Source organism: Typopeltis vanoorti, chromosome 8 (assembly GCF_054136105.1).
Source record: "Typopeltis vanoorti isolate ZY-2024b chromosome 8, IOZ_Tvanoo_1.0, whole genome shotgun sequence".
In the NCBI taxonomy this organism is placed as follows: domain Eukaryota; kingdom Metazoa; phylum Arthropoda; class Arachnida; order Uropygi; family Thelyphonidae; genus Typopeltis; species Typopeltis vanoorti.
This window is the reverse complement of record NC_143556.1, coordinates 66,745,772-66,770,566: the sequence shown is the minus strand read 5'-3', so window position 1 is coordinate 66,770,566 and position 24,795 is coordinate 66,745,772. Positions and strand designations below refer to the sequence as shown.

At 36.6% G+C, this 24,795-nt stretch overlaps 1 protein-coding gene across 12 annotated transcripts in view; it reads left to right on the top strand.

The window, feature by feature from the left end:
- The window catches only part of LOC150104068 (USP6 N-terminal-like protein), a 615,889-nt gene that overhangs the window by 549,483 nt on the left and 41,611 nt on the right, over window positions 1-24,795 (top strand). For all 12 annotated transcript variants that reach the window (XM_090397263.1, XM_090397258.1, XM_090397257.1 and 9 more), the window contains one exon: window positions 2,836-2,935. In XM_090397263.1, the coding sequence (XP_090253389.1) occupies window positions 2,836-2,935 (100 nt within the window). The remainder of the gene's footprint in view (window positions 1-2,835; window positions 2,936-24,795) is intronic.

Below are 24,795 nucleotides of genomic sequence, written 5' to 3'. Positions count from 1 at the left end.
CTGAACTTGCTCCACCTTTGACACGAGTTGCCCTAGTGTTGTACCACCCAGGTGTTGACTTACGCTTGGACTGGCCAATAGTTCTTCAGCATGAAACTCTTAGATTTCAATCTCCGAGTTTCGTATCCGGCTTTAAAATAATGAGGGATTTATTATCCCCCTTAACTTAATTTACACCGCCAGGAAAAAAATAAAAAATAGCCTCTCGGCTCTTTATAATATTAAATACTATTATTTATCTCCCAACAATCATAATTACCATTGATGTCTTTAGTTTAAGTATTTTGTTATAAACTACTTAGGACTTTATCTTTTTTTTAAATGAAATGTGGAAATGACAACTAAACTTATTATTGAAGACAAAAAATTCAGTAGTTATCTTCTTCAAAAGTAGTCCCTTATTGTCTCTAAGACACTTTTCCATCCTTTTTTTCCATGTTTCAAAAAACTTTGGGGAAGTCTTTACAGGTGTATGTTGTATAGAACATTGTGAAACTTTCTAAGTTTAGAAACAAAAAAGTCACAAAAGATATGATTTGGCAAATGGTATGTGTGTGTGTGTGGGGGTGGGTGGGTTATTATATTTGTTTCTGAGTCACAAATTGCTTCACCAGTAATACTAAATGAGGAAGAGCATTGTCATGATGAATAATCCACTTTTTTTGGGACCACAGCTCTCTTCTTTTTTCTCTTAAATGCTCCAAAATCATCTTTATATAGATAGTGGTGAACCATTTGTCCTGCTGGAAGATATTCATAGTGCACAGTACCTTGTTGAAAATAGTTGAAAAATGCAATGAACACTTTTCACTATGGAGTGCACGTTTATTCCTTCTAGTCAGAGAGAGACATCATCAGTGTCTGTTAGAGGTTTTGTGTTTTAGTTTTGGGATCATATTTGAATGCCTATAACTTGTTGTACTTAGTAATGCCAATTTTGAACACGTTTCAGTTTGTTCAAAGAAACTCGCTGCTGATTTTGACTCTTCGTCTTTTTGTCATGTTTACAACCTTGGACACTTCTTGCACACTTTCCTTGGTATCAAGAACTTTGATCAGAATCTTGCAAATTGATTCTTTATTCATGTTTAGCATCTTAACATTTATTCTAGCTGTTAAACAGCAAACAGTCATACCATATTTCTATTTTTTTTTGTACATATATTGATTAGTTTTATACAGTTTTAGGTTGACTGGATTTTGGATCTTTATGCATGTCTTTTGACTATCCAAAAATCTTTTTTTGTCACTCACATACATGAGCATGAGATATTGTTTCATCACTATAAACATTTTCAGCATTCTCTAAGCTTCACATGCAGTGTTGTTATATTTGAAGAGTTTTGAGATCAGCTCTATTAATTAAAGACTTGATAACACCAATTTTTTGAGAGGTGTGAGGAAGAAGAGTACATAAAGTGTGCTCCTCTCCCTCAACAAGAACTTTTCACTATCAAAACGTAAATGGAATTTAATGGTTACAACCCTAATCAAATCCAGCAGATAATTAACTCCTATGTTCCAACACCTCAGGATTCTTCAACAGACCGCAGGATTCCAATCCCTTATATTTCTGGCATCTCAGAACCAATTGGCAGAATTTTGAAGAAGTATCATCTCATTCCCACATATTTTCTGATCAACAAAATTTCTCACCTGTTGCCATCCACAAAAGACAAACTGGCACCTCTATCATTACCTGGCGTTTACCAGATGCCGTGTGAATGTAATCTAACATACTTTGGACAAACAAGCTGTTCTGTGGAAAAAAGAATTAATGAACATCAGTATTATATGGAATACAAAGTCTGGTGTAGCACAACATAGTATTGACACTAAACACAATATCCAGTGGGATAAAGCTCATCAACATAGATGCAAGTTTAAATATGACTGCTTTCTTTTAGTTGCATGGTGATCAGCATTCATTTTAGAAATTATGGACCTTACAACTGTGTTATAAAAAACTTTTAATTTCCCGACATTTCAATCTTCATATTAAGATCATCATCTGGAACATATACAAATATACAGGACAAGCTGAGTTACATTACATACAGTAAGCTAGAGAAACTTTTTTTTTTTTTTTTGAACCTATAGTTTGTCCATATGCTGCTGCAATTGGCCAAGAATTCATTTTTTTGATGGATAACAATGCTCGTCCACACTGTACAAATTTGGTACAAGAGTGGTTTGAAGACGAAGCTATTGAACGAATGGACTGGCCTGCCTGTTCACCGGATTGTAATCCAATTGAACATGCCTGGGATGCTTTAGATAGGCACATTTCTGCTCGACTGGTGCCACCACGATTGCTTTAAGAGCTCGAAATTGCTCTCACAGAAGAGTGGAGAAATATCCCACAAGAACTGTTTGATCATCATATCCGGTCCATGCAATCAAGATGTACTGCTGTTAATGGAGACCATACGCCATATTAAAAATTAAGAAATGCGTTTTTGGCTATTCTTGTTGTTATTCTTGTTAAAATTATTTCACGCTAAAATGTATAATTTGTTAAATTTGTAATAAATATCGATTATTTAAACAATATCTCATCAATTACACCCTATCCATAAGTAAGAAATATTTATTCATGTATAAAGTATCCAATAGTTATAATTATTTGCAGAAATTTATAATTATCCGACAGAAACTAAAATGTCCCTTAATTGTTTTGAGCAGTGTGTGTGTGTGTGTGTGCGTGTGTTCACTACTGACCTTTTGCAGCACTTGAATTGCAGTTCCATAATGTTTTATTCATTTATTCATAAAACTCAGGAACAAGTTTAGTAAACAGCTATTACTTCTCATATTTGCATTTCTCCCTTTCAGGTTCCATTTAGTTTGACCCTTCGTCTTTGGGATGTTTATATATTGGAAGGCGAGGTGGTGCTTACAGCAATGTCATACACTCTATTGAAATTACACCGAAGTATGTGAAAATTAGTTTTTTAATACCTAAATAATAGCTACTATGTGCTGATTATTCAAATATTTATAATAATAATTTTAAGATATTTTATAAAATATTTGTAAGATATTTATAAAATACAGTTGAACTTTGCTGTAACGAGCACAAAAATAACAAACTCTCGGCTGTAACGAGCAAAAGAGCTTAAGGGTGTACCTTTGTGAATTTTTGGTGCCCCGTGTATCCTGGATATTTTAATGTGAAAGGGCTTGAGTTTATTTACTGTTTCTTTAGGCCAGGAAGTGACTTTTTTCAGTAATTTACGCACCGTATTTAAACTATGTGTCAAATTGGCTACTCTCATCCATTCACCCGAGGACAGCATCTCTCCCATATCACACTCAGGAGTCTACGACGTACAAGCTTACTATGGTCAAACAGGAAGAACCGTGAACATAGAAAATACATCTGGCACTATCGCTATGGCTAGTCGGGTCTAGCAGACCATGCTTTGAATACCCTTACACACAGGATCAACTGGAAGAAAACTAAAGTACTGCACAGAATCTTTTACAAGTCAGAGAGGTTGTTTTTAGAATCAACAGAAACTTAAAACATACTCCGAATCTCAACAAGTATGGCTGTATAAATTTGCCTAAGATTTGGAAGACTCTCATCTTAAGACATAACTAATACCTGTTATCTCTGGTTTTTTTTTTTTAACATAGAGGGTGCCTAATTAGGACTTTAGTTTGTTGGGTCGTAGCTACAATTGTTCTAACTAGTCTCATTGTCACACCAGATGATTGTTGTCTCGTGCACTGTGACAAACTGATTGTTGTGCTCTGAAGATGCTGGTTAGAATACCAGTGGAATATCAGCAATAAATCAAATTAAACATTTACTTATCAGTCTGTGTTCTAATATATACCATCAAAATTAATCAACATCTATGACAAACACATAAGCCTTTCTACACTCAATCTGAGTGTAGAAAGAAATGTGCTGTTTTGATCTTGTATAGCTGCGGTGGCCAAACTGCAGCTCGCGAGCCGCATGCGGCTCTTCTTTTAAGTTTTATTGCTGCTCAACCAACAAATAAAAAATATTTATAATTTTTCTTAATTTTCTAGCAGACATGGGGCAATCACCTAATAAAGTTTTTCTGAATGCTGATGATAATTTAATAAAACTTGAGGCAAAGTCCAAAAAAAGGGAAAAAAAGCGACGTTTTTCTCTAAAAAACATCAATGTTTGTTTGCCATCCCTAATATGCTGTATTTTGCTGCTCGATTGGTCAATGTTTTTGAGTGGCTTGATGAAATTTGCTGTTCATATGCTGTTTGGCAATGTAGTTATATTTATATTACCTTCTCAGAAAATTTAAAAAGCCACATTACTGAATTTCATACTTCTTAAATAAAAAGGTAATAATTTAAATTCCAAATGATTTAAATAGATTCAGTGGCAAACTCTGAAGAAAACATTGATTGATTCCGCCAGAGAGGCATGTGTGAGGTTGTCTGTAAGGATAAAAAAATCAGAACTCCCTGGTGGACACAGGAAGTTAAACAGGCAGTGAAGGAAAAGAAGAAAGCATATCAAAAGTTCCTGTCAAATAAGTCAGCTTTTACTCTTACAGAATACAGAGACAAATGTAAGAAAGCTAAACAGTGTGTAAAACTAGCTAAACAAAAGTCATGGGAGGACTTTGGCAAGAATATAGAAAATAAATATCAAGAAGGTGGCAAAATATTCTGGAGGTTGTTGAAGAAGCTTAGGAATGGAGGAAAGAGTGCTGTAAAAGGAGTTAGAGATGATAAAGGTGACATGAAAACAGGAGAAAAAGATATCCTTGAGGTATGGAGTAATTACTTTGAAAAACTGCTAAATGAAACAAGCAGTGATAACAGCACAGTGATAAAAAAACACTGACCAGGCATGCAGTCAGGAATACATATCCATACTTGAAGTAGAAAAAGCCATCAAAGGCTTGAAATGTGGAAAGGCAGCAGGAGTAGATGATATTCGACCAGAAATGCTGAAGTATGGTGGTATAAAAGTCTTACAGTGGCTGCACTGCATAGTTCAGAAAGCCTGGACAGAGGGACGAATTCCCGATGATTGAAGTAGAGCTCTCATAGTACCCATATATAAAAAGGGAAATAAAACTGAATGTGAGAATTACAGAAGTATTTCCCTACTGAGTGTTCCTGGCAAGATCTATGCAAGTATACTTGAGAAACGGTTGAGAAGAATTGTGGAAGAAAAGCTTGGTGAAGAACAAGCTGGATTCAGGCCAAATAGAGGCTGTCAGGATCAGATCTTCACTTTACGACAAATAGTCGAGAAAGCATGGGAATACAACAAAGATCTGTATTTAAGTTTTGTCGATTTGGAAAAGGCATATGACAAGGTGCCAAGAGAGAAGCTATTCAATACGCTGCAGTTATATGGTGTCAATGGGGCATTATATCAAGCAATACTTAGTCTTTATTTGAGTTGTAAGTCAGCAGTTAGAATTGAAGGAAGTACAGGAAGATGGTTTAATGTTAAATCTGGTGTGAGACAAGGATGTACATTATCCCCTTTGTTATTCATTATCTATATGGATCACATTATGAAGGAATGTGGTATTAAACCTGATATCAAAATTGGAGATGTTAATGTCAGCTCTTTGCTTTATGCGGATGATGTTATACTTCTAAATAAATCCGCTACAAGTCTGCAAGATTCTCTGACTAAATTGAATAACTGTTGTAATAGATATGGTATGAAGGTCAGCAATAAAAAAAGAAGACAAAGACAATGAAAATAGGTAGAATCGTTGAAAATGTGAACTGTGTTTTGAACAGAGAACCTGTGAAACAAGTAAAACATTTTAGCTACTTAGGCATGATTTTAGTGAAGATGGTAAATTCAATATAGATAACAGAATCAGCAAAGCTGGTACGGTGGGAGGTCAATTGAATAAATTCATATGGAATAAGAGAGAAATTAGTCGGAACAATAAATTAGCTGTATACAAGACAGTGTTCAAACCAATTTTAACTTATGGATCTGAGAGCTGGGTCAGAAGTAAAACACTTGACCAAAGACTAGAGACCGCAGATATGAGAGTCCTGAGAAAGATTAGAGGCGTGAACAGATGGCATCAATGGCAATATCATATTAAAAATGAGAATATTAGGAAAGAACTTGACATTGTCAGCATCCAGGAATGCGTTAGCAGAGCTAATCTCAGGTGGCATGGTCACTTAAATAGAATGGGAGAGGAAAGATTAGCAAAACAAGTGTTCTCTGCCAGGTTGGCAGGAAAACGACCCAGAGGAAGACCATGATATAGGTGGATTGATATGGTACAAAGTGCCTTAGACGATAGAAATATAAGATCTGATAATGTTGGAGTCTTGACAAGTAACAGACTGATTTGGAGAAAAATTGTAGATAGGAAGTTAGTAATGATGTAATTTTTTCATGTAGTACTGTCATATCCTGTACACCCCTTGAGGGAACGTGGCAGGAATTTGATGATGATGATTTAAATATTAATATTTTATTTTTAAAATTTTATTATAGAATATTTTGCAGCATGACTCTTGAAAATAAACAGAAGCGGAAGTATAGCGACGAACATAGAAATTTTAAGGAAGAATGGGAAGAAGACAATGCTTTTATTGAGAAATTGGTAAAGCTTTTTGCCTCATCTGTAGTTCAACAGTGAGCAATTTCAAAGTAGAGAATTTAAAACATTGTGAAAAATTGCATCACAAGTATTTGTCTCAATTTCCAGAAAAATCTGAAATGCGAATTAAAAAGCTTAAATCGTTGAAATCTTCAGTTAATAACCAAATTAACTTCATGACAAAATTTACTGAAGAATCTAAAACTGTAATAGAGACTAGTTTTAAAATATCATGGAACATCGCACGTGCAAAACGCCTGATACCGAAGGGGAATTTATTAAGCAAAACATTCTTAATACAATTGAGTCACTGGACCCTAATAATTCAAAACTTTTAAAGTTAATTACCGACATTCCTACCTCATGACATACAATTAAACGTCGAATTTCAGAAATAAGTGTGGATTTATTATCAAAATTAGAAAACGATATAAAAGATTATGTAGCATTTAGTTTGGCGCTTGACAAATCAACTGACATTTCAGACCAACCACAATTAACAATTTTTATTCATTTTGTTCTGAGGACAGAGTGACGCAAGAAGAATTATTAGATTTAATAACATTAAAAGATAGTACTCGTGGCGTTGATATTAAGGAAGCTTTTGATGTTGCCCTTAAAAATGTTCCAAAAAGTAAATTAGTAGGTGTGGCTACTGATGGAGCAGCAGCAATGGTAGGTAAGAATATCGGATTAATTGGACTTTTAAAAAAAGATGAAAGCATTCCCGATTTCATTCCAATTCATTGTATTTTGCATTGAGAACATCTTGTTGCAAAACACTTTAATTTTGAACATGTGTTTACACCACTCATAAAAATCGTAAATTTCATTTGGACCAATAAAAAAACCACCGTCAGTTTCGAAAGTTTATTGATGAACTTGATTTGAATGAACAAATAAATGATTTATCGTTGTACTGCATAGTGAGATGGTTATCTACGTATGATGTATTTAACAAATTTGTTGCTTTATTGGAACCTATTATCGAATTCCTAGATATAAAGAAGCAATCATGTCCGTAATTAAAAAACAATGAATGGATCCAAGGAAGGACTTAATGTTTTTACCGATATATTGGAACATTTACAAAAATCTAATGTGTCACTGCAAGACAAGAATACTTCAGAATTGAGTCAGAGCATTTTTAGTTTTAAAAAAAAATTACAACTTTTTCAAAAAAATATAAATGAAAAGACATTCAATCACTTTCCACGTTTGAAAAAAGCGACTTCAAGATGTGATATTCTTCCTACAGCCATGAGTAACTATCGAGCAAAATTAAACAACCTGTTGGACGATTTGGAAGAACAATTTGTAGACTTACAAGAATTAAAACCATCTATCGCATTTCTATTAAATCCATTTGAAATGATGTAATTAACAACGGTTTCCTGCTTTTAAAAAGCTTACTTCCTGGAACGGCATCAGGAGAAATAGAGTTAATAGAAATGCAAGAAGACGAAGGTCTTAAAATGTTACATAAATCAGTAAATTCAATCAATGAATTTTGGAAATGTGTACCTATCATAAAGTACAGCCATTTAAAAATGCAGCATATCGTTTATTATCAATTTTTGGATCGACGTATGATGTTGAATCACTGTACTCAACAATGAAATTTGTAAAATCCAAGTATCGTTCTCAATTAACAAACCAACATTTGAAAGAAGTTCACTTACTAAATTGAACTTCTTTCAAACATTTTAAAGAAGTTCAATTACTAATTACAAACCAAATTATCAAAAATTAGTTGCTAACTTAGAAATCCATAAACCTTCTACTAGTAAAGAATAAATAAAAAAATGTAAATACATGTAAAATAAATATGTAATAATAAATATAATGTTTCAAAAACTTTTTTTCCCTTATTCCTTAAAAATGATATGAATAAGGGAAAAAAAGTTTTTGAAACATTATATTTATTTAATGTTTCAAAAAAAACATTATATTATATTTATATGTGTATGTACAGGGTGTTCGGGATAAATTTGACATATTTATAATTAATTATATTTTTCCGTAAGTTACATGTATTAACACACACTTCTCTTCATTTAAAAGGTTGGACCCTTCTTCATTCATATACAAGATGTCAGAAAGGATGGATAGCTGGAACCCACCTGAATCATGGAAGAGAATAACTTGTATCATGATGATTCGTGCCGGCCATCAAAATAAGGATATTTCGACTGCTGCCCAATGCTCCCTGATTACAGTAAAAACAATCAGGCATGAACTAGAGACTTGCAATGGTGACTACGAGGATGTAGCAAGAAGAAAGATCCCTAGCAGACGATCTGATTGCGTTCGTACAGCAGAGTTCCTCGCAAATCTGCAGGAACAGGTGTTGAAGAACCCTACGTGGCTACGTGGAGTTGCTAAACACTGTAGTCAAGCCCTGGATAACAAGGGTAGCCAATGGTAGGCCGTATGTATGGCAGCAGGATTCGGCCCCTTGCCACACCTCTGGGAAAAGTCAAAAATGGTTGTCTGAAAATTTCTACGACTTCACCAGTCCAAATGTTTGGCCTCCAAACTCCCCAGACCTTAACCCCATGGATTATTTTGTATGGGGCGCAGTTGAAAAAGACACCAATCGCACTTCCAGTAATACAAAAGCCCAGTTAATGGATAAAATTAAAACAGTTTTTGCGGCCCTTCCCAGGGAGACTGTAGCATCAGCTTGTTCGAGGTTCCGAAGCAGGATTGAAGCTGTGATCAATGCTAATGGTGGTTATTTTGAGTAAATCTTGTTGATAGTATTGTAATTAACTCTGCCTGTAATGTTTTTTGTCAATTCATTAAATTTAATAGATGCAAAGAAGATTTTCTTTTTCCTTACGAAACTGTCAAATTTATCCCGAACACCCTGTATATGACTGACATAGACCTTTGGGATGTGGCTCTTAACAATTTCTGGTAGATAACTAGGGCTCTTGCTGCAAAAACTCTGGCCACCCCTGTTCTATAGAATGAATCATTCTAGGTCCACAATTGTAAATGTTAACTTTTTTGTATAGGCCTTATACAAAAAAGCACTGTTCCATTCTGGCATGCAGCTCATATCTTTTGAAATCTATCTTTATTATTATTATTGTATCATTATTATTACACAGGTATCTCCATGGAGTCAGAAGACTCATTGCAGGAGATCCACATTATCCTTTATACACACGATACCTCTTCTTAAACTCATTCACTGTCATGTAATGAAAAAAAAAAAAAAGTTCCTTTGTGTCTATCTCAGAATCTCTTTAACTAAGGAGTTCTATAAGATAATCATAGAAAGCATTCCATGGAGCTGTCACCAGCTTAGTCACACATATCTGAATCCTCTCCAATACTTCCTGATCCCCAAAAAACCTATGTGACCAAATCTCTGCACAGTAGTCAAGATGCAGCTTAATCATATCTTATAAAGAGGGACAATCACCTCTCTGTCTTGTTAGTCAGTGTTTCAACATCCAGGTAATCCTTTGAACTATTTTGCCAACTTTTGCAATATGCTATCTGAACTTCAGCTCCCTGTCCAAAAACATCCCAAAGTCCCTGGCATTATCAGTTTCCAGGAGTTCAGTTTCATTAGTATAGTACACACTGTGATCTCTTCTTCCCAGATTGTACTTACTCTTTGCCACATTAAACTGGCAACCATTTACCTTTGTCCATACCCACTCTATTTAAGTCAGTTTGCAGGATCTCTCCATCACCTTCATTTACTGTCACTCTTCCCAGTTTTGCATCATCAGCATTGGTCCAAATGTTGTACCATCTCATATTGCTCATGTGCTTGCAGATGTGTGATTACCAATGTATGTCTTTTTATTCTTCCCCAAAGCATTTTTTCCAAACACACTGTTGAAATCATGCCTCTTCTCTGTAGCTCAGACCATAATTTTGTTTAAGTTTAATCTCCAATAAAACACCTTTCCCTTCCCTTCCCTCAACCGTTCTCAACTTTCTGTCTCTTGGTATTACAACAGTGCCAAATGGAATGACCCCTAAGATTTCTACTCCTTTCTTTGAAGAGACTGCTGATCCAAATACTTCTCTGATTGAGTGAGCAGAATTATCCAGGTTGGAATAAAGGCCTTTATTCTCCATTCCATTCAACATTCCTGGCCAGTATTCAGCCCAGACATATCAAAGCAGCCAAAGAAGTATTCCAAGTAGTGTGAAACAAATTCTTCAGCTTTGAAGCTTGCAACAATTGTGAAGCAACTGTTAACAAACCTGGCTGATTTCAGAAGTGCTAAATGAAAAAAACTTGCTTCCTGCACATATGGCAGTTGTCCCCCCATCTTTTGTAAAAGCTTGTTGAATGCAGCTTCTACTCCTAATATCTAAGACAGAGCTGACCTCCTGACATCATTCTTCTCTTTCAACTCATGCATAGACAATCAAGGTAAATCACATCTAACCATACCAGCAATACCAACTTTTCCACGAGTTGCCCCAGTCCTGAAAGATACTTCAGGTGCAAACTTTGTTTGCTTACACTTGGATAATGGATAAAACCAAGTATATAATTTCTTGGTATCTTTAATTTATAATATAATCAAGTGAAAAACTTTCAACAATTATCTATCTCTAATCCAGAGTATTTTTAATAATATGACTTCTCCATTACTTCCACCTCAGTATCACCACTTCTGGGCCTGGCTCCCACTGATGAGACCTCAATGAAGATCGAAACTGGTCTGGATGGCGACCCTTCCCTTAATGCATAGCATTATCCATGTCCTCAAGGATAATGGATAATGCTATGCATTATCCATGTCCTCAAGGAGATGTGCTTTGCATTATGGGAGATACTGAGGCAAGTGATGAGAACTTATACCACCTTTGCCAAGAGTTGCCCCAGTCCTGAAAGATACTTCAGGTGCAAACTTTGTTTGCTTACACTTGGATAATAACGTATTATAACACAGTGACGGCTGAACTGGATAAGGGTAATGGGTTTACAGTGATTCTGCTGGACCTTGCTAAGGCCTTTGACAGGATACCACATGGAATTCTAATCAGTAAATTGCAGCATATGGGAATGGACATAGGGTTGGTGAGATGGATAGGAGGGTGGTTGACGGAGAGATATCAGAGAGTGGTTTACTCAGGAGTAGAGTCCACTAGACGGCCTGTGACTAGTGGTGTACCACAAGGATCTGTTCTTGGACCACTGCTGTTTAATTTGTTCATAAATGATATAGGAAAGGATCTGAGAGGAACAGTTCATTTGTTTGCGGATGATGCGAAGTTGGGTAGGGCAATAGTGAATGCAGATGACGTCAAAATTTTGCAGGATGATTTGGATAGATTGGAGGTCTGGGCTAGGGAGAATGGATGTCAATTTAATGTGGCAAAATGTAAGGTTATGCATTTTGGGGTGAAAAGATGGGAGGCAGTTTACTGCATTGGTGGAACCGTGCTCCAGGAAATTGATGAGGCACGAGATTTAGGAGTGTTGGTGGATAAGGAATTGAAATTTAGGGGACACATTGCAAACGTGGCCAAATCAGCTCATCAAATCACTTGGTTGCTGAAGAATACGTTGACAAGCAGAGACAAGCAGGTTATTGTTCCTCTGTATCGAGCCTTGATAAGACCTCATCTCGACTACTGTGCTCAGATTTGGTCACCTAGGTTTCTTCTTGATGGGGAGGAGGTGGAGAGGATCCAGAGGCGAGTGACCAAGATGATAGCAGGTCTGTGGAATGAACCGTATGAGAACAGGTTGAGGATTTGTGGGTTGCAAAAATTGGTTGATAGGCGGAGGAGGGGAGATATGATTGAGACATTCAAATTACTGAAGGGTTTCTATAAAATTAATTCAGAAGATATTTTTGAGAACAGGGCTGGTTGTGGGAGGACTAGGGGACATCCATGGAAACTGGGCAAAAGTGTGGTTAGTAAAGGTGTTAGAGCTGGGTTCTTTACTTTTAGAGTAGTGAATGAGTGGAATGCGCTCCCTGAGTCTGTGGTGGATGCTGTGACAGTGAATGAGTTTAAGGCGAGGTATGATAGATACTGTATGAATGTCGAATAGTTGTGATGAAAATGATTTGGGGCCTCCCTCGATGAGTCTAATGACTCCCTGGAGTTGCCCGTAATAATAATAATAATAATAATAATAATAATGGATAAAACCAAGTATATAATTTCTTAGTATCTTTAATTTAGCAATAGCACTATGTGCCTCCTATGGCCTTTTTACCCTTGGAAAAAAAAGACAGCAGAAGAATTTCGAACAGTCTATATACAAAAAGCCTTCTGGTCTTATTTTGTAGTTAAGAGATATGCCCAAGAACTATCACCTGTCCTTTACATCAGCGCTTCCCAAACTGTGGGCCGCGGCCCCCTTGGAGGCTGTAGGTTTTGTTGAGGGGGCCGTGAAATAATGAAAACAAATTTAAAATGTTTTAAGACTAAGCAGATTTTTTTTATTTTAAAAGAAACGTATTTAACTTTTATTATTTATTATTTCTTTTTTGTTATTTTTTATATTTTAATGGAAAAATTCACAAATTGGTGTTGGTTCACAAACTTTGCTTTCTGCGTATTTCGGCGATTAATGAATATTAGTAAATATTGCTTATTCATGTTTCATTTCAAAGCAGTGGTTAATTGTATTTACTTCAAATGCTCTCCAGGGAAGCTCCAAATCTTCTTGTCCCTTTCATCACGCGTTCATAATCAGGGACTGTTGATATTGACTTTATATACATATCAAAACTCTTTTTATATTATCACTGTCATCCGAGCTAGTTTTCTGTTACCAATAAAAGTTTTCGCATATACTTCACACATGAAAAAAAGCTTAAACAAGTTCATGTGGGGAGATAATAACTCGCTTGCAGTGGTAAACAACACGCCCTCCCTAACAGCCACTATACTGCAGAGGCAATAAAAACAAGTACTTTTATTATGCCAATGAATAAGGTATGAGGAGTCTGTGTAATATATTTCTCAACAAATAGTGCAATTAGAGACAACTGGGATAAAAACACACTAATTAATGAATCACATGTCCCCTCATACAGAAACTATGCAGTATAGACTGAAACAAAACCATATGTTGCATGAGCAAACACAGTATCTAACTAAACACTATTGTTATTAGTTAGATGTGTGTGAGTTCGATTTCCCAAGGCGGCAATAAAATTCAACCGAATGTGTTAAAATTCGTAAAAGTGTTAAAACTAAATAATATATATATAATGAATGTTATGGCAGTTTCACATATGGAATTCAGTTGAAGAGAGTTAGCATTTCAACTCAATTGTCAGCTATGCTTTTATCTTTCGGTTGCGTGATCTTTTGTTATTACACCAATCATATGCACGATTTAATAACCTGCCTTTGCTGTCTGTTTCGCGTTAGGCTTAATTACCGTAAAGGGAGAAAAGTCACAAAAAGAGAAAAATGTTCCTGGTCCGGGGATTCCCTTATTCAGGTAATATTCACTAATTTCATGTTATCAGTCTGTGGTGTGCCAGTATCGGTAAGTGGTGATATTATTTGATCTATTCTACATTAAAAAATTTAACCCTGAGATTGATAAGTGACTGATAAAAAATAAAAAAAGTCCTGCGAGCAATCAGAAGAAGCAGAAACAGACTCAAAAAAGGACAGTATTTCATATTTTACCAGAACAGCCCTTCAGAATCAAACTGTAAGAGGCAAAAAATGTAATATATGCATTTGATTTTTGCAATATTCACTGTGTATGTTTTGTATTGAATATAAATACAATAAATATTAAAATAATATATCTCTTTATGATTTTTTTTCGAGGGGGGGCTGTGAAATATTTTAATTTTTGCAAAAGGGGCCCTGACATCCAGAAGTTTGGGAAGCACTGCTTTACATTACCCCATTTCACTTAGCCGGCATATCCACTCTACAGCATGCATTCCTCTCCCCCCACAAAAAAAAAAAAAAAAATCAGCCATCAAAACCATTAGCCTGTTCTTTTCTGAAGTAATGGAGAACATCATCAACAGTAATTGTTGACCAGCAGCCCTTTATCTTGCCCAAGATAAGTAGCCCTTCTTGCTTACATCACCCATGAAAATGTTTTGGAGGGATCTCTGCTTATGCTTGATACTTCTAAGGCTAGGATCTGTCATATACTCATCCAGTTGCCAGTTTTCTTTCTTGTGCTCACTACATGTAATGGTGGACAGTTTTCTTTTCTCTTCAGATTTCTCTTTTTGATGCTGATGTTTCTCAGCATCCTTGTTTTTTCATCCTTTACCTAACCATAAGCATGTGGAGTAACATTTGATAAGCTATCTGTATGCTGGGAGATAGATGACCTGACTTCAAATCAAACTGCCTTAGTATCCCATAATGCACATCACACCTTCTTTCAGACATGTATATTGCCATGAGAACAGTTGCTACCTAAACTGGTTTAGACCTTTGTTGAGGTTGGAGATGAGCCTATAGATCATATGGTGACTTCCTTTCTAATCATGACATCCAGACCAGTATCTGGGTCATCTGCATTTAATTCGATGTCCACATTACACAGCATAGGAAGCAATGGCTGTAGAATCTTAATGATGACTGCCTTAGTGCTTCCATTCTGGTGGTCTCACTACTGGAGCAGAGATGCCACTAGAATGGGAGTCATACCATAAAGCATGAAACCAACTCCAACTGGCCAGTTGGAGATGGAGTTATTACAGAGAAATAAATACAGAGAATCATGTATTGCATATAAGGTAAAATTATTATTACTGGCGACTCCAAGGAGTCCTTAGACTCATCGAGGGAGGCCCTAAACATCATGTCCTTCACAACTATTTGACATTCACACATTATCTATCGGAAGTACAGTTCCACCAATGTGATATACTGCTGCTTATCTTTTAACCCCAAAATGCATAACCTTACATTTTGCCACATTAAATTGACATCCATTCTCCTTAGCCCAGACCTCCAATCTGTCCAAATCATCCTGCAAAATTTTGACATCTTCTGCATTCACTATTGCCCTACCCAACTTTGCATCATCAGCGAACAAATGAACCATTCCTCTCAGATCCTTCCTTATATCGTTAATGAACAAATTAAACAGCAGTGGTCCAAGAACAGAACCCTGCGGCACACCACTAGTCACAGGCCATCTTTGAATTCTACTCCTGAGTAAACTACTCTGGTATCTCTCCATCAACCACCTTCCTATCTATCTCACCAACCGTATATCCATTCCCATATGTTGCAGTTTACGGATTAGAATTCCATGTGGTATCCTGTGAAAGGCCTTAGCCAGATCCATCGGTACACACACAATAAATAACGGAAAAAACTCACGTAGAAAGATTATTTAATAGTATAATTTTCGCCTGTGTATCACAGGCATTTTCAGTACATTAAGCTCAAAATTAAACACTAACTGACAATTCCAAAAAGCGCCACATAAGTAGCTGGTGTAAGATAACTAAAATGGTCAATAACTTTCCTAAAAAAAAAAAAAAAAAAAAAAAAAAAAAAAAAAAAAATTAATACAATAAAAAGTTAGGAAAGATTAGCTGATTTGTAAAGTACTATCTCCCATAAAGGGGATAGACGTAAGCCGTCGGATCTGTTTAAGTTAGGAGAATGAAGTAGAGTTTCACATGTTTCTTTATAAAGGCGTTCCATGAGAAACTGACTTTTGTGAAGAACTCTTGTCTTTCTCCAATGAACTCTGTGTCTAGTGAAGATGGCATGTTCAGAAAGTCCAGACTTTTCAGGTTTAAAGTATTCAATATAAGATTGGTGTTCTTCTAGCCGAATAGAGGCAGATCTTCCCGTTTGTCCGAAATAAGATAATCCACAAGAGCACGGAATCTGGTAAACACCTGGATGATTAAGATGTGGAAGCTTGTCCTTAGGAGAAGTGAGAAAGGTGGAGATTTTTCTAAACGGTCGAAAGGCAACAAAAATATTCAGTGGTTTTAAAACTTTTGCTATACGTTCACTGATAAGAGAATTAAGTCTCTTCAATTGACTCCGGGTAGGATCCGATGTAAGAGGCCTATAAGTTGAATAGTCGCGAAGTAAAAGAGACATTTTTCTCTCATATTCCTTCAATTGAAGAGACTTAATTCTCTTATAGATAATGTATCTACATGGAATGAAGATCAAAAGAAAAAACTTAAAACCTTCTTCGGTCATCCACCTAGATTGTATGGTCTTCCGAAAGTTCATAAACCAGGCATTCCATTGAGACCAGTCGTAGATTGTATAGGTTGCCCCACTTACAAAATCTCAAAATTTTTATCTAATTTACTCTCCTCTTCAACTAGAAGAACTGATACTTATATAAAAAATACTTTGGATTTCAAAAATAAAATTTCAAATCTTCATTTGGACGTTTCTGATATCATGATCAGTTTAGATGTTGTTTCTTTATTTACAAATGTGCCTCTTTCAGAAAGTATTGAATTACTACAACAGGAATTTCCTTCGGACATTGTAAACGTAATTGATTTTGTAATAAATTCTGCTTATTTTTCCTTTAAAAATAAGTTGTATCAACAAATTGAAGAAACAGCAATGGGTAATCCTCTTTCTCCTGCTATCTCCAACTTCTTTATGGAACATTTTGAACAACGTATCTTTGACAATATTTCTCCCAGACCTACGCATTGGTTCAGATATGTCGATGACATTTTTGCTGTATGGAATGGCTCTTCTGATGAACTTCAACAATTTCTCACTAAGTTAAACGCATTTCACCCTAGGATCAAGTTTACCCTAGAAGTAGAATCAAATAAGCAGTTAGCCTTTTTAGATCTTCTAATTCTTCGCCAACCAGATGGTAACCTACATTTCTCAGTTTATAGAAAGAAGACTCATACAGGCCATTATATCCATGCGGAATCTCGTCACCATCCCAGTCAAAAGGCAGGAACTATTAAAACACTGGTTCATCGGGCCCACTCCTTTTGTTCTACAGACGATCTTTTACAGAAAGAACTACAATACATAACTTCTTCCTTTCTATCTAATGGTTATAAGAATTACTTCATTAAAAGAACTTTGAGTAGTTTTAATATGTCTTCCTCTTCAAACACAGAGGAAATCGACCGTTTAGAAAAATCTCCACCTTTCTTACTTCTCCTAAGGACAAGCTTCCACATCTTAATCATCCAGGTGTCTACCAGATTCTGTGCTCTTGTGCATTATCTTATTTCGGACAAACGGGAAGATCTGCCTCTATTCGGCTAGAAGAACACCAATCTTATATTGAATACTTTAAACCTGAAAAGTCTGGACTTTCTGAACATGCCATCTTCACTAGACACAGAGTTCATTGGAGAAAGACAAGAGTTCTTCACAAAAGTCAGTTTCTCATGGAACGCCTTTATAAAGAAACATGTGAAACTATACTTCATTCTCCTAACTTAAACAGATCCGACGGCTTACGTCTATCCCCTTTATGGGAGATAGTACTTTACAAATCAGCTAATCTTTCCTAACTTTTATTGTATTAATTTTTTTTTTTTTTTTTTTTTTTTAGGAAAGTTATTGACCTTTTTAGTTATCTTACACCAGCTACTTAGGTGGCACTTTTTGGAATTGTCAGTTAGTGTTTAATTTTGAGCTTAATGTACTGAAGATGCCTGTGACACACAGGCGAAAATTATACTAATAAATAATCTTTCTACATGAGTTTTTTTCCATTATTTATTGTGTACCAATATGTCTACTCACGGTTTACCTCTTTTAAAACTTAGCCAGATCCAGCAGTATCACTGTAAGTATCACCATTATCCTTATCCAGTTCAGCCGTCACTGTGTTATAAAACCTGAATGTTACTGAGCATGATCTACCCTTCACAAAACCATGCTGTCCCCCATGCAGTATCTCATTTTCATCAATCCATTCCTGTATATTTCCCTTGACAACGACTCTTGATATGCTGATCGGTCGGTAATTTGCAACAGTAGTCTTGGATCCTCCTTCATGCAGTGGAACTATTTTCCCCTCTTTCCACCCCTTTGGGACTAAACCAGACCCGAGACTCAGATTAAACAATATGGTCAAGGGCACTGACAATTCTTTAGCCGCTGCTTCACGTAAAACCCATGCTGGTATACCATCCAATCCCACAGATGTATTCACATTAAGGTTCTGTAATAGACTATTCACCTCCACTTCATTCACCACAATTCCCATATAAACTAATGATTCATTCATTCCATCAATGTCACCACCTAGATGATATCCTCTTGCAAAGTGCTCACTCAGTAATTCCACTATATCGACTGATTCAGTGACCTCCCTACCATCGGCATTCCTTAAAATCATTCTGCTGTGTACAGTTTTTCTTTTACTTGCAGCATATTGAAAGAACTGTTTGGGATTCTCTTTAGCTTGCATGGCTAATTTCCTTTCATAATCCGTTTTTGCTTTTCTTACCACACTCATTACCCTTCTGGCCTGCGCTTTATACTGGTCATGTGCCTGCAGGTCACCTTTCTCCTTAAATTCCTTCCATAGTTGTTTCTTTTTTTGCAACTCAAGTTTAATGGTGTTATTCATCCATTTAACCCCTACTTGATTTACTATTCAGACTCTAGGTATACAGTCAGCCATTACCTCCTGCAAATGCTCCTTGACCACTTCCCATACCCTATCAACATCCAGTCCTTGCAGTTTTACATGCCATGGCACTGAACCAAGCAATCTCCTAATCTTGTCATACTTGCCAGCACAGTAATTCCACATGTACTCTGTCTTAATCAAAAATTTCACACATTTAGCCACCTCCCAGGTCAAGACCCTATGATCACTCTCACCAATAGGTGGCAACATGGTCATATTCATTACAGTCAAATTCTCAGATGCTATTACTAGGTCGAGCGTTCTCGAACCCCTAGTATTTTCCATTACTTGCTGTCTCAGATAGTTATCCCTTAGTAACTTAATAAAATCCAGTTCCTTCCTCACATGTGTCCTCTCCTCCTTCCAATCAATGTTACCATAGTTGAAATCCCCCATAATAATTACCCTCCTTCCACTCATTTCATCAATTTGTCTATGCATACTATCTCCACCATCTATTCCATCACCTGGTCTATAGCAGCACCCAACTGTACATTTTGTTCCATTAGTCTCAATCTCACACCAAATAGCCTCAAATGAACTCTTTTTCACTATCCTGCAATACAGCTTCTATTCTCCTTTGCTGCAGTTCATCAGCTATCATCAATAACACTCCTTCCCCCATTTTATTCTCTCTGTCCCTCCTGAACACACTATACCCTACACATTCTATCTCACTAACTATATCATCTTCTCTCAGCTATGTTTCACTAATGACAATAACCTGTGGCCAGGAAGAGCCAACCAAAGCCAAAAATTCTTCCTTCTTGTTCCTAATACTCCTGGCATTAGTATACATGAAATGCACTGGTCGATTTGTCCCACCCCTATCTTGATGTGTTATACTAACTATCCCATTCTGATTTCCTGTCCTTCGTACTGGCTCGGGCTCATTATATACATTCTTACACTCATCTGCCTCACTGATGTCTGTATATCCACTTCCTCCCCTCCTTAATAATTCTAGTTTCTCTGATTTTGCATCCACTCTCACTTCACTCAGCAACACTTTTTCCCGTCTTCACACACCAAATCCATTCAAATGTAAGTTATGGTTCCTTTGTATCCTAGTTGTCCTATTTACTTTAGGCATTTTTCAATTGCTGTTGTTGACAGGATTCTAACTTAGAGGTGGTCATTCTTAATCCCGTGGATAGTATCTTTGCACCACGAAAAAAAAAGCATGTGTACCAAGCATCTGAACTTGCTGTTCTTCTTGTACTGAGCTAGATTACGGTTGGTGACTAGTCGTCAGTAGGTACAAATAATCTGGCTCATGTCAGTCTAAACCCAGCTCAGATTTCCTAATAGGGAGTGAAGAATTCCTATCATTGCAAACCCTGTTTTGCAATGATAGGAAAAAACAAAAGAGATCAAAAAGTACATTGCTATGCATAATCTGTTGCAACAATCCAGTTGACTGGATTGTTGCCACAGTTGATTGTGACTCTTGCTTAAAAGTCATGCAATTGAATGACACAATTGGATACACGAAATCAAGAGCAAGCTGGCTTTTGCTGTATGCAAAGTTTCTGTCCTCTTTGCACTCACACATCACCTAGGACACATTACCTCTTGACAGATATACTTACTACCCCCCCCCCCCAGTCAACCTTGTAGCCCTGTACTCTCCTTGGAATAGATTACACATCAGGCAACAGAAACCTAGAGTTCAGGTCTAGAATCATAAAAAAGAGGATCTACCCTCTCTACCTTCACTCCACTAAGTCAGTAAAGAAATTGTGAAAGTAGCATTGTTTCACTAGCTTCCACAGGATAACCTTCCACTAATTATTATTATTATTACGGGCAACTCCAGGAGTCAACAGACTCATCGAGGGAGGCCCTAACATCATGGCAAGAACAACTATTCGACATTCATACAGTATCTATCATACTTCGCCTTGAACTCATTCACTGTCATGGCACCCACAACAGACTCTGGCAGCTTATTCCACTCATTCACCACTCTCCAAGTAAAAAAACCTAGCTCTGACACCCTTGCTAACCACATTCTTGCCCAGCTTCCATGTATGGCCCCTAGTCCTCCCACCACCAGTCCTATTCTCAAAAATATCTTCTGAATTAATCTTATAGAAACTTCGGTAATTTGAATGTCTCAATCATATCACCCCTTTTCCGCTTATCAATCAATTTCTGCAACCCACAAATCTTCAACCTGTTCTCATAAGGTTCATTCCACAGACCTACTATCATCTTGGTCACTCGTCTCTGGATTCTCTCCACCTCCTCCCCATCAAGAAGAAGAAACCCTGATGCCCATATCTGGGCACAGTAGTCTAGATGGGGTCTTATCAAGGCTCGATACAGAGGAACAATAACTTGCTTATCTCTGCTTGTTAAAGTATTTTTCAGCAACCAAGTGATTTATTTGATGAGCTGATTTAGCCACTTTTGCAATGTGCCCCCCCCCCCCCCCCCCCAACTTTAACTCCCTATCCACCAACACTCCCAAATCCCTGGCCTCATCAATCTCCTGGAGTACGGTTCCACCAATGTGATATACTGCTGCTAATCTTTTCACCCCAAAATGCATAACCTTACAGTTTGCCACATTAAATTGACATCCATTCTCCTTAGCCCAGTACTCCAAACTATCCAAATCATCTTGCAAAATTTTGACATCCTGTGCACTCACAATTGCTCTACCCAACTTTGCATCATCAGCAAACAAGTGAACACTTCCTCTCAGATCCTTCCTATATCGTTAATGAACAAATTGAAAAGTAATGGTCCAAGAACAGAATCCTGCGGCACACCACTAGTCACAGGTCGTCTTTTGGACTCTACTCCTGAATAAACCACTCTCTGATATCTCTCCATCAACCACCCTCTTATCCATCCCCATATGCTGCAGTTTACTGATTAGAATTCTATGTGGTATCCTGTCAAAGGCCTTAGCCAGGTCCAGTAGAATCACTGTAAACCCATTACCCTTATCCAGTTCCGCCATCACTGTGTTATAGAACATGAGCAAATTAATGAAGCACGATCTACCCTTCACAAAACCATGTTGTCCCCCATTAAGTATCCCATTTTCATCTATCGAATCCTGTATTTTTCTCTTGACTAATTTCTCCAAGACCTTGACAACGATTCCTGATATGCTAATCGGTCGGTAATTTACAACAGCAGTCTTGGAACCTCCTTTATGCTGTGGAACTATTTTCCCCTCTTTCCACCTGCATGGGACTAACCCAGACCTGAGACTCAAATTTAAAAAAATGGTCAAGGGCACTGACAATTCTTTAGCTGCTTCATGTATGACACGAGCTGGTATACCATCCAATCCCACAGAAGTATTGACATTTAGGTTTTGTAATAGACTATTCACCTCCATTTCGTTCACCACAATTCCCGTATAATCTATTGGTTCATTAATTCTACACCTTTCATATCTTTTCACAAAAAGTCAGACTACGATCATGCTTTGACAAGGTTTTGTTTTCTTGCTGGTTCAGCAGCCCATTCTCTTGGCTGTGATTTTGCTAGGTGGTAGATAGAGACAGTGGAAGTCTCATTAATTCATTTATGTGTATCACTAATTAGCTGACAATGAGTGTGCATGGATGTCAAGCTTGAACGTGGTTTCCAGGATTCCCCCCTCCCCCTTGATACTTATTAAATGTCAGATTAAAAATAAGAAATAATTATCTATCTCTTAGTTTTCTGTGGATCATGTCAACAGATTGTAGATATTAGCCACATAAAAACAATATAAACTAAAAAAAAATATATTACCGTATTTGCCGGCTTATAAGACGCACCGGCCTATAAGACACATCCCCTTTTTTGTACATATTTTTTAGGAAAAAAAAGATTTTTTAGATCGTCTTGATTCTGCCAAGTTCTTATCCTTTTCTTAGTTGGGGGTGGCCCAAAATGCCTCTCTGTAGCCCTGTTTCCATGTTCTTTAGCATACGCAATTACACATAGCTTGTATGCAATACTGTAGCAATGCTGGCATTTTTCAGCCATAATTTGCCAAGAAATTTAGAGAAAATTTAACGGCAGAAATTTATCATCGTTCACAACAACCGTGACCACAATTGGAAAGTTTAAACGAACAGGAACATAGTTGTGATTGTCAATGACTACGCAAGGAAGTAAGAAAGAAATCGTGTAACTCAGAACAGAGAAAATTTCCAGAAATGAAAATAATAAAAACCTGAGTATAAGACGTGCTCTGTTTTTCAGACCTATTTTCAAAGAAAAAAAAAAATATGCGTCTTATATGCTGGCAAATACAGTAATTCAAATTTCTAATCAGATCTTGTAGCTTGTGATGTGTGCTTCATCAGGAGGAATATAAAATTAATTTTATATAAAAATCTTCTTCTTCGTCTATTATCTCTTGTGCTTTTAAGCATCAAGATTTTGCGAAAGAGATTTCCATGCCGACCTGTCCAAGGCTTGTTCTTTTGCTTTTTTCCAGTTAATTCCTTTCTTTTCCAATTTTTCTTTAATTTCCTTTGGCCAGCCTTTCCTGGGCCTGCCTATTTTCTGGCTTTCATATGCAGTTTTTGCTATTCTTCCTTCTTCCATTCGATTAAGATGTCCAAACCACTTCATTTGGGCTTGTGTTATGGATTGGTTCAGTGGTGGAACTTGAAGGTTGTCTCTTATAGTTTAATTTCTTATTCAGTCTAATCTTGTTTTTTGTGCCACTTTCCTAAGATATTTTATTTCAATTGTTTGTAATTTATTCGTGTTTCCTGTTGTTAAACACCAAGACTCGCAACTGAATGTTAATGTTGGTACAAACACTGAATGGTACACTGCCATTTTGATATTCTGGGTAATTTCTTTCTTATCTAGGAGTGGGCCTTTCATTGCATAAAATAGCTTTGCTCCTCCCAGTTATCCTGTTGTTAATTTCTGTCTAGTCTCTCATCTTCTATATATGATCCCAAGTATTTAAAGGAGTGAACTTGTTCCATGGTTCTCTATTTTTATTATGTGTTTTGATTGGTTTCTAGATATGATTATTGTTTTAGTTTTATTTATATTTATAGTCATATTCCTTTTCTTTATTTCTTCATACCAAATGTTGACGTTATACTGCAAATCTTCAGCTGTATTTGCTAGAATCACTACATCATCTGCAAAAGCCATGTGTGAAATCCTGGTTTCTTTCAGTTTCCTGTATCCTAGATGGAATTTTTTTTGTTTTTGTTTGGCATGCCTTTAAAATTTCATCCATTACTATAATGAAAAGAAGAGGGCTGAGGATACGGCCTTGCCTCACTCCTACATTTGTTTCCAATTCTTTTGATCTATTATTACAGGTTCTTACATAATATCTATTGCTTTTGTAGAGGTTTTGTATGGCTGCTATTAAGTTATCTTGTAACTTGTTTTTCTTTAATGTTTGTCATATTAAGTGTCTGAGGACTTGGTCAAAGGCCTTTTCGAAATCTATAAAACATGCATGTAGTTCTTTTCTGTATTCCAATGTTTTCTCTGATATTTGTCTACGACTGAAGATAAGATCCTGTGTACTTTTTTTTTCAAAAGCCATATTGCATTTTGTCCAGTGTATCCTCTATTTAGTTCCTAAGCCTCTCTTCT